This window comes from Musca autumnalis, unplaced genomic scaffold (genome assembly GCF_047663935.1).
Source record: "Musca autumnalis isolate F117 unplaced genomic scaffold, ASM4766393v1 scaffold_1, whole genome shotgun sequence".
Taxonomy (NCBI): domain Eukaryota; kingdom Metazoa; phylum Arthropoda; class Insecta; order Diptera; family Muscidae; genus Musca; species Musca autumnalis.
In genome coordinates, this window is record NW_027411644.1 from 276,263,137 (window position 1) to 276,276,887 (window position 13,751).

The window sequence follows — 13,751 nt, forward strand, 5'->3', positions numbered from 1 at the left end:
TATTTATTCGGTAGGATAGATTCCCACGGGGAAACATTTGTGCCGAAAAAAAACTAGGATACAACAGAGATTTATTGCCATCAATTCTTCCACACTTACCAATGCGACAGTCCTACTCCCAATTGGGCCAATATTAGTTTGGCTTTCCCCGAAGGTGGATTACTCTCAACATATGCGTTGTACGGTTTAGATCTCCCTACAAGCAGGTTGCAGCAATGGGTGTGGTCTCACACAGGAAATATTTTTGATCATTTCCCAGACCCATTGTTCATGAGCGTAGACCTGCATCTCATGGTGCCTACATCTGCAGTGATCTGGTCCATTGCGTGTTGTTTACGCAGAGAGCTCAACGAGGACAAAAGCGACGATTTATTGTCCCTATGTTAACCTAACCACAGATCGAAGTATTGTTTTATAATTATGCAATAGTGTATCTTCGTAGAAAGACATCTTATTACAATTTTCGGGGAGTTCTCTTTGATAAGACTGTTGCGTATTGCTAGCTTTCGGTGTATAATTTTTTTCGAAATAAAGGCTAGTTTGAAACATATAGATGACAGCATGACTCATTTCATACCTTCCGTAAATTCTTTCAGACAACTTAAAGTCGATTTAGTTCTGATCAATCGTCTGTGTGCACTATAACTCTCGAATGGATTAATCAATTTGGTCCGAACTTTATGATACTTCTTCCAGACATATATCAGGTATATATCGGTCCACAGGGTACCTTCACAAACAATTAAACAAGTTGTCCATACTTCCTAAGATATTGGCCCAAAGGCTCCAAAATTCCTGCCGATATCAATTAAAATGACCGATGAGGACGATTACTTACAAATTGTGTATCCGATTTTACCAAATATCGTGTTCAGCTTGTTGACTCTATCGAAGCCATAACCAATCTTTGATGATTAAATTTTTTACAAAAAAATCCTACGGTGGCCAACTTAAATTGCTGGTGGGTCCGATAACTATCGCCTGATATATGTCCAACCTTTGAACATTACAACCTTTCTCTCAAACTTAGCTTAAATTCAAAGACGGATTATATCAGGTAATTTCTTCCGGTATCTCCATTACAAAAATTCAACATTTTCGCTAAGCGCAGTTAATCATAGAAGGTACACCTAAAGATTGTTATTACAACGAAATATATTTTTATTTTTAGCAGGAGAGGCCAAGACTTTCTGAGATACGGATCTCTAAATGTTTCCATATTTAGGTCCCCCACTCTTTATCACTCTTTTCTCGACTGACATTTTTAAATCTACCAAAGACTCAAGACAGGAGAACCTTAATGATCATGTAATTTGGTATGACAAGTGCCAAACTGTCACCGGCCGCCTGCTTCAATGACTAATGCGAGTGTTGGTGGTGTGTAATTTTCGAATACCGCGATGTAGATCCACAACTGAAAGTGCCAAACGATTGAAAGGGAGCTTCGGCTGTCTTTATCCCCTCTCTAAATAAGCGATTTCAGCAATGAGGTAACTGCGGCCAATTTGAGAGTTATTTTTTACCCGATTTCAGTAGTGGGAAAACTCTGACCTATTTTCAGACTAAGGGTACTTAGAGTGTTAATATTTTTTGATGTGTCTTAATTCGGAAAATACATATAGGACGCATATCCTTGCTTTTTATGCAAAGGTTTCAAATCGAATTCCAATATCAACTAGTAAGGAAAGGATCAAAGTCGAGCGGGGCCGACTATATCATACCCTAGACCACTGTGAATATGTAAAATATATATGAGAGCTATATCCAAATCTAGACCGATTTTGATATAATTTGACACATTTATTTCTATACCGAATTCAATCATACCTTCCAAATTTCATCGATATCGGGCACACATAGCGTGTTCGGTACTGCAAATACGTGAAATCTGCCGAAAATATATATATGGGAGGTATATTCAAATCTGAACCAATTTTCACCAAAAGCAATAGCATTCTTCCTATGGCTAAAAAAATATATATTCCACAATTTTCAGCTGAATCGGACAATAAATGAGACCTTTACGTTGCGAACGGACGGGCATGCATAAATCGACTCAAAAAGTTATTCTATGTATATCCCCAAAAGGAACTTTGGGTCTATCTTGTTTCCTTATGCATGTTACATACAAATGCACAGACATAATACCCCTTACCACAGTGTGGTGTAGGGTATAAAAATATAAAAACGTATATACGCAGATTTATTATAATTAATCTTCGTAGTTATTAAACCCAAAGTATCCCTAGTTTAGTATAGAAAAAATATTATAAACATATCATATTTATATATCAATAAAAATACAATAAATAAAAAAATAAAATGTCAAAACATATATATTGTATTGCAACCTTTCAATTAATCCAAATTTAATTTTTATGTTCTTTTTTTGTAATTTACTTTCATATAATAATCGTGTGTATGCATATCATTTTTCACACATTTCAATACTTTTAAATTTTATACCATTTTCATAAAATTTTCCTTTTTTTGTTGTTTTTGCTTTTGGCCAAACTATACCATCAATCAATCAGTCGAAAATTTTTTTCTCATATTTCATGCTATATTTTTTCTCACTGTTTTCTCTGAGTTTTCCCGAAAAAAGACAACTTTGTTTACATTATTTCAGGTTTTTTTTTTCGCAATAAAATAAGTTTGTCCCCAATTAATACTGCATTGCAAAAGGGAGTAATTAAAAAACTTGCTTGCAATTTACACATTTCCTAGATCAATTCATTTTATGGCACTAAAAACAAATCAAAAAAATAACATAAAGTTGCCATGGTGGGTATAAGTAATGACAACACTCATACGCACCTCTAGGACAAAATCAGATTTAGCAATTTTTCGCCTAATGTTTGTCATTACGATTATATAAAGATTTAGGATATAATTGCGACTGATATTCTCATTATACAGGTTTGTTTGTTGAGATAAACAAACTATGATGAAACACATATAATTATTTCCTCACGGTGCTCTTGAAACAAATTTAAATGGAAGGTGCTTACACCTGGGAAGTTTTTGCGGTGTCTGAAACTGCTATGTTCATAGATGAGAAAAATCGAAAAACAAACAAAAAACGCTCGAGCGCTTTTTAAATAAATCGCGATTCAAATTGACATTTTGCTTGGAAACCGCAAGTCCTATCGAAATAGGACTAAAGAAAATGTCTTAGCTATGAAAATTCTCTACAATATTGGCTTTTATGATATCTTCGTGGTTTTTACCATTATTGAGATATACAAGTTCAAATTAGGACAATGCATTGACTGTATCGCCTCCTTATAAACAAACCCTTAAAAATGTCAACTTGAATCGCGATTTATTTAAAAAGCGCTCCGGCGATTTTGTTTTTTTTTATTTAAATTTTGTGTCCTGTTTGTAGAATTGTCCAATTTTCTGTAAGGGGTATGGAAGTGGAAGAAAAATTGCTCGTACCGGCAATTTGCAGACAATTCCTTTTATATTTTTCGTTTTTGACATTATTTGCCTGTATAAGAGTCAAGTTTAAAAGAAAAAAAAATTGCCGCAAGGAAAATCGTTTAATGTAAATCGGGATTAAGACGATTCGAATACAAATTCGTTCGAACTCTTACAAATTTTTTTAAATATTTGATTTACTTTTGTTGTAAATCAAACAAACATTTTCCACAACAACAGGAGTTTCATGGTAATTCAAAGGAATTTAAATTCGAATCGTCTTGCAGGAACAGACCATAATTCTATTCTTCACAGAGCAACTTTATTCATTATTATTATTGTCTCATTTTGAAATTCGTGTGTCTATGAAGGGATTATTTCTTAGCGATACTGACGTATTAGGATTGACACTAAGGGTTCCTTTCAAAAAATACGCAATTCAAATAATGTGAGATAAATTAAAAAGTTCCATTATAATATAAATTGTTACCATTATAAAACTCCACATATAAATACGTTATCTTTCTTAAACTACACTATTATCTGATGACACCATGCTGCGTATAAGTAGTGACATACCTTATACGCCACCACATCCCTTATACGTACACACATAAATTTGAATTCTAAGCCTGTAAATGAATTGATATTTAAATGTGTTGGTAGGATATTTGTCTCATGTGTGCAGTAATTTTTTATCAATATTGGAAAATTAGAAAAATATGTGTAATAAAGAAAGGTCACATGACCTAAACGATTTGTTCTGTTTTACCAAATTGCTCTATGATTACTTGAAAGTAAGTCAAATTCATACAGTTTTCTTTTTCCCCTTATTTTCCAAACTCTTTGAAATTGACTTACTTTCAATTTCCATACCCAAAACTAGAAGATAAACATAACTTTAAGGGATTTCCTTTTTTCCATTTATTTTATATTTATATTTTGTTTTAATTTTTTACATCAACTCTTGCTAACTAAATCTCTATTTTTCTCTCTTTTTTCTGTAGATGGTCACGCCTGATGCTCTATTTACCCTCTTTGGTACGTCTGCACATGAAATTTATTACTTTTTTATGATTTTTTTGTTAGTGAATTAGAAAAAAGACCAGAACCAACAAAAACCAAAAAAAAAAAAACTCAAAACTAAAATCACAAACGACTTATTCTAAAACATATGAGTACATAGTAGTAGATTTTTCAGCATATTTTCAAACATATACAAACATTCTTTAGAGTAACTATTTTTTCAATCTTTTTTACTTTCATTTTTTTTTTTTCTAAATGAAAACAATTCTGTGATATCATTGCTGTTCTCATTTACTTTTATTTTATCTTTTTTTTTGTATTTTTTTTTGCATACCATATTGATATTCTATTAATTTCCATCTCCAATATCCAAAAAAGCTAAAGGAAGAAAAGCAAAGAATTACATTTTAGTTATTCTAGCAAAAATACATTTCGTTTACTTAGTTTTAAGCTGCTTAAAAATATAAAGTAGTGAGAGAGTAAAATATCCATAATTTCTTTTTTAAAATCCTCTTTTATAAACCAAGTGATTAATATTTAAAAATTACTACTTCATAAAATTTGCACTTGAACAATTTCTTGCTACGACAGCTCAACTGAATACTAAAAACCATCCCAACCAACCATCCAACGAACAAGGATATAAATCGCCAACTTAAAAAAACGAAAGCAAATAAGTTGCCAAGAGAAACATGGGAAAAAGAAGAAAAAGTATTAACGAATCCACATCCGCCTTTATCGAAATCAATTTCAGTGTTAAATAAATTATGTATTTAAAAACAACAGCAAAATGAAGAAAGAAAGAACAATCAGCTACAGCTGTAAAACATATTGTGTGAACACAACTTTTATTTTCCTCTTCTTTCCTGTTGCTCCTGTTCCGTTTGCATAGTAAATAAACAATTCGAGTTTTGCGATAACCATTTACGTAAAATACTTTAGTTGTTTGTGTCTTTTTATTGTTTTTTGTATACCTTTGTGGCTATCAAAAGAACGAGGTGGAGGGACTTTTCACCCATTTATAATGAAGTGTTAAAAAGGAGTTTTTTTCTTCGAATTACAGTCGAAATCGCTTATAACGTCGGTCAAGGGACCGACCAAAATCGGACGCTATAAGCGATAGTCGTTATAAACGATACTTATAAAAGAGGTGAAATTATATTATGTAGAGCGACTTTTGGGTATAAATACATTGTTTTATTACTTTTTCATCTATATGCATACGTATGAATGACTTAAACACAAAATAAAAAATAACTATATTAAATACATTCTTCAGCAGATATAATTACGCAAATATGGGATATGGTTATCTGGTTATCTTTAAAATAGCCTGTGTTTAGCTTCTAAACAATTTGGGCAAAATCCCAACAACAAAGTAAAGCGACAGCTGGGGAGCAAAACTGGAGCCAACGAAAAAGAGGAAAAAAGGCACAACACTTGCAAATGAAACAAAAAGAATAAAAAACACTTTTTTATTTCCGAACAAGATCAGTTTTAAATGGAAACACTTTCCTTTTATTGAGCTATCGAACTTCACAAATTTATTCAAGTTATTTATTTTAAACAATTCCAAAATATTCGAATATAATTATTTTTAATCGAAAGCGTCTTTGCGCTAAAAGAACAAGATAGACTGTAACTAAAAATGGCATTACAACAAAAAATATGGCTAGTGACATCTTCATAAGGTGCTGCCATATAAAAAAATTGATCCTTTGAAACAGGGTTACCAGATCGGTTCCGCCGCCCACTTATCCGAAATCAACGGCACTTCACGAACGTGAACAGCCTGTTACATGTTTTAATTTGCGCTTTTGAATTCCAACATAAGCTTTAAATTTAACTCCGATCTGAGTTTTGAAAGGGTCTTTTAAAACACATTCTTTACTTGTAACATCTTCTGAGTAAATAAATTGTTGAAGTGTTTCTACAGCTAGACATGCCTCTGACACTGACGGTAATTGAAATTCTGGTTCTGTAGTATCCTCAATTTCTTCGTTAGAATTGTCTCCATCTTCCAATATTATGTCGTCATTGAAAACATTGTCATCAATGGGAACTTATTCATCAATATCTTCTACGTGCTGGGAAAAATGAGAATGAGTATAAATGTCTTCAGAATCGTTTAAAGGACCATTGACAATCGCACATGATGAAAACAATTAGCAAGGGCAGACGACGTTACATTTTGCCATCCTTCATCTAACAATAACACGGCATCCCACACATTTAATTTCGTAATTTGATCCTTTTCTATTTTTGCAGGATAGTGGATATTTTCCGATTCCGGCAATGTGATTTTAATACACCTTGGTCCATGGGTTGAAAACAAATGTGACATTGGGTGGCAACAATTTAAGCTTTATTGACTTCAGAGCGTCTCCATATGAGTCGTAATTTAGTGGTTCAACCCCATCTTCGAACATGTTGCGCATATGTTTGGTATTTTGTTGTTCTTTGAGTTTGAAAAAATATACATACAACAAAATATTGAGAGAATTTTTTCTTCTTCGTCTGGTTCGACGTTATAACCGATAGCAAAATTCAAATATTTCACAAAAAACCGACGTTATAACCGATATGACGTTATAAGCGACGACGTTATAAGCAATATTTATTTGTGTGGAATATAAAGGGCAGAAATTCGGGACTTTTGGATTTCGTCGTTATAAGCGATATGACGTTATAAACGACGACGTTATAAGCGATTTCGACTGTATTTCTTTTCCAAAAATACATAAACAAATAGTTATAAATAATGCTTTTTAATAACAATAATTTTCCAAAAAGATAAGAATCTTTTCTCTTTCAGCTTTCTATTACTCCTCAGCTCTTAATTGGTAATAATAAAGCAACATTCCGCAGCCATTTACTCGCGAGCAAGCAAAGAGAGCGTCTCTCTCCACTCACTAATTGAAAAACCACTCACTAATTGAAAAACTTCAAGTTATATTTAGTAGTAAACTAGAGGTCGTATAACTAATGACACATCTCATACGCCACAAATAACTCTTCGAATTTATATCAACATTTTATTTATATGTAATTAGACTGCATTCTCATGAGTTTTACCTTGCATCCCCGTTTAAACAATTATGATTGATTTATATAAATTCAAAAGTATCGATCTCGACCTCAATAGCCCAGCTCTAACTGGATTTCCCAGATATAGAGTTGGGTAATCTAGTTCCTAGTTCCTCGTACTAGTTCCAAAGCGTATTAGTAACATCATGAAATGTAACGTGTGATAGTAAGTATACGCAGTTTGTTCAAAGAAAAAATATGGGCCAATGGAACTGCGAAGTGAAGTAGATAGTTCCATATAGTTCCTTTGGCACAACTCTACCCAGATAAGTGTCAGACAGTTATTGTCTTAATTTGCGTCCCTAGCAAATGCTCTTCCTTATAGGGTGTTCTTCATCAGATGTTTCTTCATGAAATCTACCAACGATCGCACATTTGAAGCGGAAGTACCACCATGCAATCACGAATAAGAATTCGGAATTTGTTCTCTTTTCTCCAATTTCACAATTTTTTTATTTTCATATTTATGTCAAAAATTGGAAAAATTTTATCGATTCGGCGAGAATATCCCATATTTAAGTGATTCTAGTAGTTTTCAACGGTTCGAGATATTGATTTAAAAAAAATTTCACTTTTTAAAATAATATTCCGTGTGGAAAATTCCGAAGGGAAATATTCATTATTGACCTATATATTTTTATTTATAAAATTTAGGACCTTCATCTGCTGGGACAGATAATAATCCTCAAGCACCTTTAGCTTACACCATGCAACACTGAAAATGCAGACAACTTCTAGTATGCATTCTTTGAGAGTACATATTTAGACTACAAAAACCCCCCTAGTAGGGTTTTGTCCTGTCAGATCCAGTTCGGATTTTATGGCCTCATCTAAACCGGGCTAAATCTACACTTTTTTGCATTTATCAGGCCTTTATCTCAGAAACGAATAGAAATTTGGCCTTGCTGTCTTTAGTAATATTGTAGCCCTAAACTAGTAGAACTTATCTTTTGAAAAAAACCACATAAGAAAAACTCCATCTAGGGCATCAAAATCTATAAAATATAGAAAATTTTACATAATTGCTGAAATTCTGTTCAGTATCGGCTAAACTATTGGAAGTTTAACCAAGTAACCTTTTGCAAAAATCTTCCAAATAAAGTTCTCAACAATTCTTTAGAAGATTCTGAAACTCTAAAATGCTTACTTCATGTTGTTTCAGCGGTATTTTGCATCATATCTTTTACAACATGTATTTCAAACACAGTTCACACCAAAGGTTTATTCTCGCATTTCGGATTTCACTACATTATTGACATTTTTATTAAATCGACGTGGAAAAATGTACTGAAAACAACGGCATAGGGGCATTTTACAACAATGACATGTTCTGAAGAGTTGTGTATTACATTCCAGGGAGAATTTTTCAAAAGAAAATATTCAGAAAAAATTAACGGTTTTGGAGATACGGTGCGAAATGTATAAAAATATGTAAAAAATATACATTTCGCACCGTATCTCTAAAACCGTTAATTTTTTTCTGAATTTTTTTCTTTTGGAAAAATATTCTCTGGAATATTCTGAAATTTGAGGCAATAAATGTAGTTTTTCGAGTTCATTATTTCTCCTAATATTTTATTCTTATCCTTATCTAAAAATTTGCTTCAGAGGTCAGAAGAAGATTCGCATTGGTTTCAGAGATATAGCCCCGAATTTCTTTAAAAACTCAATATTTAACCATGTTTAGATGGGGCCATAAAATTAGAGCTGGATCTGACACAACAAAACCCAACTAGGGTTTCTTGTCGTTTGAGTCTGTACTTTCAAAAAATCCTCAGTCCGAATTGTTTGCACAAGATCACCTTAAAAATGTTCACAGGTTATTCATTGATTCAGCTCTATCTGGATTTCACTGCTTCACACATTCAATAAATAGTCCATCTCATATTCCATCACTATCTGAATCTATCTTTGAATACGCAACTACCCTTCACATCTTCAATAGTCCATCGCCATTTGTGCGAAGTGCTCTCCGCGGCTATTCTACATCAAATGTTCAAATGACCACGAACAAAACCATACTCATACAAACCCATAATGGATACATGTATTAGAGGAACGATATACAAGTCGTCTTCCACTGGACGTATACTTCTCATAAACGTGGTCGTCATATGTGTAAGGTGAAAAAAAAACTTTGAAGCCTATACAATGATCGAGTGGTCAATGTATGTGTAGTTAGCCGGGCTGCCCTGGGGTCTTTTGCCACCACCAGTAAGTGGAAGGACAACAGTATTGGGTATTGAAAGCTTAGTAAAGAAATCGAAACGATCGATCTTCTTTGCCGGTGTCCTTGTCTTGTGAACAAAAAGGCCCGCCAATTTGATGCGCATGAGATTGAGTCTTCTTTTTTACTTCTCATCTATAGAACCTAACACTAAAAAGTCTATGGTGAGGGTGTTCTATCAACAGTTCGACTAATATCTTCTTTATTGCTCCTTGCCCTTTGATATCTCCTTACTCTCAACCTTCCTTTTTCACTACTTTCCCTTTCCCATTCATCTCCTATCTATTTTAGGATGTCTGCCATTATTGCCGCACATCCCATAACCTAACCCAAAATAGATGTTAAGTTTGCGTATAAGTAACGTCACAACACATACGACCCGTTGGAAGTAGGGAGAATTTGAAATTGCACAAAAAATCAAATTGGGTTTAGGATGTGGCAAGATTGAAAATGCTTTTGATTTATATCACCCATCAGAAGAACTTACTACATGGAAGGCCTTAGACGATCATCTTACATAGGAAGCATTACGGAGACATTTTCCATCTGATACTACTCTTGGCAGCATACGGCTTCCTTTCATTTGTTCGATCCCAAATAGAAATTAAGTTTGCGTATAAGTAACGTCACAACTCATACGACCCGTTGGAGGTAGGGAGAATTTGAAAATGCACAAAAAGTCAAATTGGGTTGTGGATGTGGCAAAATTGAAAATGCTCTTGCTTTATATCCATCTCCTTCAGAAGAACTTCCTACATGGAAGGTCTTAGACCAGCCAATATCTCCCATATATGATAACGTGACTGCAACAACAACATTTGTTCTCTTTATTCTCATCTGTCGTGGTTTGACAAAGGAAAGACTCGCTCAGAGAGACTAATGCACAATATATTTTGAGCATCACCGCCTTTACATGATCATCTTACATAGGAAGCATTAAGGTTACATTTTCACCTGATACTCCTCTTGGGAGCATAGGGCTTCCTTTCCTTTGTTCGACCCCGATTTCGTGATCCTTGGGGATTCCATTCAAGCGCCGTCTTGGTTGTGCCATGAAATATTTTTCACAAGGTATGGCCAATTCATTTCCTACGTTTAGTCTGTTTTTGCATGGGTTCTCGATTCGTTGAGTTCGGTTTCATACATGCTTCGAATATGCTTAAGGTTTTTTAAATGGATTCCTTTTTTCTTACAATGGATACATTGATCTTGATACATAGAAGAATCTTAGAAGGTCATGAAAGTCCAAATAGAGAACCTTGGAAGGTTTTTTATTAAAGCTTTTCGTTTTTTTTTTTTCATTAAACACCTTTAGATGGTCATCTGTTATAGGGAAAGCCTTATGCAGTTTTTTCTTACATGAATACATGAAAAATATGTTGCGTATAAGTAACGTCAGAATTCATACGCACCATTGCACAGTGGCCAATTTTACGAAACCTGCTCAAAACTCAAAAAATTAATGGATTTTGACTTAATCTTGGGTTCTTAAGTTTTTCGGGTCGCTGGTTTCATTTTTCATATTATTTAACCATCAGACGGTCACTAAATGGGTCTTTTTGGTCCCTTCTCTCAAAAAATGTGATCGTATCAGATCAAAATATTCTACAATATATTCTTGAATATGTTCTAGAATACATTAAAACTCTATATCTTATCGAAAATCCAGAAATATATAATTATTAAAAACAGCTTTAGGGTTAAAGTAGTACTTCACTTGATTTTATGCTATAATGTCACACAAAACATTATTTGAGAAGGATGATGTCAAAGACAAACATGTTTTCCACTAAATTTTACTATAAGTCACCAAAGAAATGGAGTCTCTATTTGCATTACATACCAAGGAAATATCGGTATAAATTTTGCCAAGAACCAAGAATTTAAAATAGGAGTGCCTGTTTCTACCATTTCTACAGTTTTGGAAATATTTGAGTTAAGATTACTTGGAATCCTTTCACTTTAGATATATGTAGTCTTTGGCAGATTTACTGTCAAGAATGCGAGAAAAGTTTTTTAAAAAAAATTAGCCCTCGTGCCAGTCGTAAAAGGGGTCTATTTGGCCACTTTTTCCAAAAATCGTTGAAATCTCCTATAAAATGTGATCGTATTAGATCAAGATCTTCTAGAAATTTGTTCGCCATAAAATTTAGAGGGTGTTCTTAGACAGAGGATCTTTAGGAGGTATTCTGATATAGTAGACTACTCTCAAATTAACTTTACAGGTTCCCAGCAACTAGAAAATATTTTGCACAAAAAAACCTAACAGACTCCCATTATATTTTACCTAGTATGACTATGTTTTAGGCCATTGAGTAGTGGATATTGCCTACAGTTTTCTTCATATATATTTCATATATTTCTACCTTTGTATATGTGTGTATAAACATTCCACCAGTTTCAAATTTCCACTAGATGTAGTGACTCATAGATTTGTATTTCATTGAAATGATGCAAACGCTTTTTTAATATATGTGTATATGCATATCAAGCTTTTTGTAGAAAATTAACTTATGTTGAAACTGAGGTATGGGGTATTGTAACTCGCGATCAGTTTTACTATACCATAACTTTTGACCGCATTTCGGTAAAATAAACTGTTTTAGCCCGATTCACCGAGGGGTTTCTTAAAATAATAATTTGAGCGGAAGCTGTGGTCGTACTAATGTAAAAAAATCGGAAAAAATCGTTGAATTAAACGAGTTTCATTATGTAATTTTCCAAATAGTGGTTTTACAACACAACGTAGAGCTTAATGCTCAAAGGAGAAGTTAAAGAGTACACTTCAGAGTTGAAGTTTCTAATGTATGATTTTTTAATATATCCACTGTATCTACCTCAAACGGATGCTGACATTTTGAAACCTGAGAAATGGGGTTTTTTGAATTTTTGCTCTAATCGGGACGCGCAGCTGGATTTCCCCAAAACCCTATTATTTGATTGTAGTACTCGCGATTTCGCATTTTTTAATGTATAACATGAGGGTGTAGCCCTCACAGGATCACAGTAATCTGCGCCCAAACACGAAATTTTTGTACGTAAATTTTTCTCAAAAACCTATTTTTTGGTTTAAAATTTACAAACGTCATTCGATTTCCGTGGAAACCCGCGTAAATTTAGTTTTTTTACGTTCTGAATCTAACAAGCCACGACGCGTAAAAATCCACCCTCTAGATCGGCGGATATGATACCCCTCAAATTTCGAAAATGTGCAAAAAATTATTTTGAAAATATCGCATATTAAAACGCGTTTTGGATGTGTCAGTTCTACTTAAATAAATAGATCGATACGCGTGTTTAAACTGTGCGAAAACAGATATTTAAAAACTCTCGCAAGTCCAGAGATATAATTGATTTTTTCTAAAAATTTAGTGCGATGCTACATCCACGGTTCTTGATGGATCGCATTGAAACGGCATAGAATGATGTATTTTTTAATGGTGATTATTGAAATCGGATGCGCATAAAATGAAAATGAACTTCGCGGAAATTATGACCATTTTACAGTATTTTGCACCCTAATAGGCAGCAGATGCTACATCGTGGCCGCCAAATAGAATTTGACAAACTGTACATCAAATAAAAGGGATTGATTCGGTGTGTTGGAAAATCGGATGCGCATTATGTCATTTTCACTATTACGCGGTTTATATGCGTTTCAAATGTTGTAATATTCAATATAACATTATTTTAATATTATGCCACAATTGAAATTCCTTGTCATATAATATAATGTTCTAAAAATATTCGACAATAGGAAAACTATAAGCGAAAAATGTGTGTCAACGGAATATCTTCATTATTGCGTGAAATTTGGACGACAATGACGAAGAACTCAAACATTTTTCCTTCAACCTTTCCTATAAAACCATAAAAAAATAAAATTAGAATAACATGATTTTTATTTTTGTCGTCATATTTTCTTTGTATTTTTGCAAATAACATGAATACTATAGCTCCAAACTTCACGACTTAGGTTTCATTTTAT

At 33.4% G+C, this 13,751-nt stretch overlaps 1 protein-coding gene across 28 annotated transcripts in view; it reads left to right on the forward strand.

Moving 5' to 3' along the window:
• The window catches only part of heph (polypyrimidine tract-binding protein 1 heph), a 757,797-nt gene that overhangs the window by 698,695 nt on the left and 45,351 nt on the right, over window positions 1–13,751 (forward strand). For all 28 annotated transcript variants that reach the window (XM_073961236.1, XM_073961240.1, XM_073961239.1 and 25 more), the window contains one exon: window positions 4,431–4,464. In XM_073961236.1, the coding sequence (XP_073817337.1) occupies window positions 4,431–4,464 (34 nt within the window). The remainder of the gene's footprint in view (window positions 1–4,430; window positions 4,465–13,751) is intronic.